General features: G+C 28.2%; 1 protein-coding gene across 1 annotated transcript; it reads left to right on the top strand.

Annotated features, from left to right (window-relative positions):
* Positions 1 to 909: 909 nt before the first annotated feature.
* On the top strand, positions 910 to 1,524 carry MS3_00004300 (uncharacterized protein; the record flags this gene model as incomplete). Its single annotated transcript, XM_012943036.1, has 1 exon — positions 910 to 1,524. The coding sequence occupies one exon, from the start codon at positions 910 to 912 to the stop codon at positions 1,522 to 1,524; it is 615 nt and encodes a 204-aa protein (XP_012798490.1).
* Between the last annotated feature and the right edge of the window lie 3,170 nt (positions 1,525 to 4,694).

Here is a 4,694-nt window from a genome sequence, read left to right as displayed (position 1 = left end):
TTCGTTTCAATGCATATTGCCAGCCACTATGATGTCGCTGATTGTACCTTCTTGTAACCCGTTTAGCAAAAGGTTGTAAACTTTTCATAAACGCGCCTGAATAGATTGTGAGCACAATAGACATAATGACGGGTTAAAACAAACAAGAAAACAGTTAACTTGATGAAATATCTAGATCGGAGGAACAGGTAGCCTAAATATTCAAGCAGGCCGCTACGTTATTAGAATTAATTCTAAATTCATATGCTATAATTTTAAACAATGTGATTTGTCTTAAATCTAAGCTCTTAATGGATCATTCAATTCAGATATATAATTATAGAATCTGAACTGAAAAATTATCTCTAAAAAAATTATTCTTCATTTATATCTTTGTTATAATTTTTTTGAAACATATAATCACATATACTCACAGATAAATACACATAATTCATTTTGATGGAGTTTTATTCTCTGAACTGGATGGTTTGGTCGTGTTATTATTATTATTGATTATTAATGATTATAAGAAATCAATCAAATTTATCATGGAAAGTACAATTTTTTAAATGTGAATTTTCTATAAAATATTCACACACACACGCACACACACACATAGAAACACATAACTTCGTCATCTAATAATTTTGTAAAAAAAAAAGAAAAAAAGAAAAAAAAGAAAACGGAAAACATTCAATCAATATATTTTACCAAAAATGTTTATGTAATTAACGAATCAGATCATTAAAGAAGTAAGAAAAAATAAAAACAAATAAAATAAAATAGAATTGGAAATAAAACAATTCAGTTGTAAATTTTAACTTAGATCATATTACTATCAAATTATTCAACTATCTATCTATATTACTGATTAGTGCAATAAAATAAATAATCAAAAATCTTCTCTTTTTTTATTTATTAATCATCATCATGACAACAAATGAAAACAATAATCAATTAGAAATCAATCAATCAATCAATTATACTGAATCAATTTATCATTTATGTTATGGTTATTTAATACATGATTTAAAAATTAAAAATAAATCACAATTATTTGATAGAACTATTGCAGAAAATGAAATTGATCATATTAAACCAATATGTTCTATACGTTTATATTTATTATTTTGTAAAGATTGTTTACGTATAAAACGTTATATAACTAATACAAATCGTTATAAACGTTATACATTATATTATAAACAAATTGAAGTGTATTATTTTACACCCTATATGAAAAATGTAATAATATTAGGTATCTTATCACCAAATGGTTTAAAACGTAGTTATCAATATATTTATATTAAAAATAATGATGATCATTTTAAAATACAAACAATATTAAATCAAATTTTTGAAAATTCATTAAAAATATTAACAAATATGCCAATTATTGGTCAATTAATAATTAAAAGTTTTCATAATGAATCTATACGTAGTAAAAGATTAGGACAAATAATTTTAGATGATTTACATACATCTAATGATATCGTTAATGAAATCAAAGAAAATGATGATGGTAATCCAATCATTAATGAATAGATAAATGGAAATAATAAAATCTTATCTTAAATAGTAAATGAATATTAGTTTATCTATTTTTTCAATAATATGGATGATACCTTTTTTAAAAAATCCTCATTCAAATATACATTTTTATTTGATAATAATTTTGTAAAGACGTATGTGTATTCTATATTTAATTAAATAAATTTGTTTATTTTTAAAACTTATAATTGTTTCAATGGTTAAGATCACGAGTCAGTTGAAGCTAGACCACCATGGAGAACCAGGAAGCACTGGACGACCGTTTCGTTTTATTGTGGGATTTCTCAGCAGTGCTCATCCACGACCTCACCCCCTGCGAGATTCGAACCCAGCATCTATAATATCCACAAAACCCATTTGATATTATAATTATTTGTTTTTATTCTAAATTGTAAACAATAAATAGATTATGAATATGTATATGTATGCAAGTAAGTAATTCTATCCATATCGGTATAAATATAACTAGAATTCTATTAGATTGATATTGAGTTTTTGTCTCGTATTGATTAATGGTCTGTTGGTAATGGTCTCATATTTAATCCGTCTAAATGTCAAGCTGTTAACTTTAGCATGAGACAAGAACGGAAACTAAACACCATGTTGAGATTCCATAACACATTGTCGAAGGTCAATTATCTTGATGTTACCTTTTCATCTGATCTCTCTTGGTCTTCTCACGTTTTATTGTTTTCGAAGAAGGTTCTCTGTCTGACTTACTACGTAAAGAGATTGCATGCTCTTGGGAATACTCATTATATACTCTGACAATTACCTATTATTCTTTACTGTTCTCCATTATTCTTTCCTGGGTTTTTGAGAAAAGACTTCGCTGTATTGCGGAGATTGCTGAAGGCAGTTAGCAAGATGTGTGGTGACTCATTCGAGGTCATTATTAATATGGTTGTGGATAGACATTTAAAATCATGCAAACTCCTGGCAAGTGTTATTTTATCAGATACTAACCATCCCCTTCACTCTTATCTTTCTCCTTGTATATCTTCTGGTAGAACGAGACGTAATTACATTAAAATCAAAACACTCAAGCAAAAGTATAAATGTTCTATAATACCTTACCTAGCAAATATACTCTGTGACGAACAGGTTGTTAGAGTTAACCTAGTCAATGACCTGCATTCTTAACATGTCTCTAATTTGAAAAGTTGTACAGTTTCTAGGTTTTTTCAAACGCTTTTTTCCTTTTTTGTCTTCTCTGTTTTTTGCGTAACTTGTTGGTGAAATACCCATTGCTGAGAATTCTATATTGTACCAAAATATAATACTGAATAAAGCCATTAATAATAATAACATATCACCTAGTCCAACTCATTATGATTTAAATATTGATTATTCAGTATTCTGATGTTTTTATATAAACGATACTTATTAAAAGTATTTTGGTTTTATATTCAGACTACTAAACCGGTATTCAACGGTGTTAATGTCTAATATCAAACAATTCATGAAATTTTGCCATCGTTCACTACTGTCTTCAATAAGTTACTATCTCATAACAGACCTGATTAAATTCTACTGATCATGGCTTCTCACTAAAACTTCAGTAAATACTTGTTGAAGCTAGTCATTGGTGATTTTATATTCAAAATGTAATTGATTACAATGCATCTAACTCATCATATCTTATAGTTTTCTGTTAGCGAAGCAGATTAGATTTCATTGTTTAAAAATAATGTACATACATCGATAATGAAACAATTGTTGATCATGTAATGAAGACTTGTGTAAAGTGTTGTGATCGGTAAATTTTCGCAATCTAATTTTAGTTTAATAACTATTAAACTTTCTATTCTACATTGGTTTTATTTTGTCTATTCAAAATAAAGATGACCATAAGTAGTTTTGTAAATTCAAAATTTACGACTGTATATATCAATTGTACATTAGTTAAAGAACATTTTAATATAACTGATGGAACAGTGTAATCACTCTATGTAAATTACCTATTTTTCGATGAAAAGTAATGGTGTATCACTGAAACTTAAGTCTTACGAATTACTTTTCATAGTTCTAAGAAGAGGGATAAATTTAATAAGTGAATTTTTCTAATAAAATGAAGTAATAAACAATTTTAATAAGTCGATCATTAGAACTTGTTTGAAAACACTAAACATAATTATTTTTTAAAACTCTGTAGTGGATTAAAGTTGTTTTGAAAAACGGTAGGTAAATTAATGACTCATGACATTTGAATCTATGGAAAAATATGCAAAATGAAATTTTTCATGTTGAATTCGCTATTCAATAGTGTCTCCTGTTCGTTTCATCTCAATCGGGAAAACATCAAACATATCCAACTACTGTTCATGGAAAACTGCTTTGCTCTGATGATGCAGCTTATATTGAGGTACACTTTCCAAACACGTATGGAGGAACTTCCCTGCTTCGGTATATGAAGGGCTGATACAAATCATTCAATAACTCAATCATTGAATAGAATTGTAATTTCAATCATGAATCGTCACAAAGTCAAAAAAATCCGAATAAGTAATTTTTGCATGGATCAACTAGTACATGATATCGGTGTTCAGCAGAGACATGTTCGTTACCTTATTTTACCGTTGTCGTAACACCTGTTCTAATTTCATAGGTTGTTATTACAGCTTGTTCATCTATTCTCCACCTTTTACATAGTCGTCAAATGGACAGATACCTTTCCCATTTCATCTATGGATTTTTATTCACTGCCATTCTTATCACTATTACTTAATTTGTAATTGATAAATCAAATTGTCTAATTGTTTTTCACAACTTTGCCAAATAGAAGGAGAGATTACTTCCTATGTCACTATAGAAAACTCTATAAAATCTTCCTTTAAATATGATTGTACAGCTCAAGTAAAGAATACCTTCGAAAAGAAGAATATTTTACCACTCCGTCAGCTTCATTTTTATAGCTTACGTCATGGGATTATCTTAGTTAGATAAACACTGAGAAGAAGAAATTATTGGAAAGTTGTTTTTTGCTAATACTTGACTCCTTGGCAGTGCGCATCCACGACCCCTTTGGAAATCTCAACATTTTTTTTATAGTGAGAAACACTATATTCTTCCTAGTGGCTAACTTTGAAACATAATTCTTGGAGTTCTAACCAGACTTTCTACCGTTCAGTTCAACTTTGTCAGAACTGAAATTTATCACTCAC

The sequence above is a fragment of the Schistosoma haematobium genome, chromosome ZW (genome assembly GCF_000699445.3).
Source record: "Schistosoma haematobium chromosome ZW, whole genome shotgun sequence".
Classification (NCBI taxonomy): Eukaryota; Metazoa; Platyhelminthes; class Trematoda; order Strigeidida; family Schistosomatidae; genus Schistosoma; species Schistosoma haematobium.
Note: the sequence above shows the minus strand (reverse complement) of the source record. Positions and strands in the feature narration are given on the sequence as shown.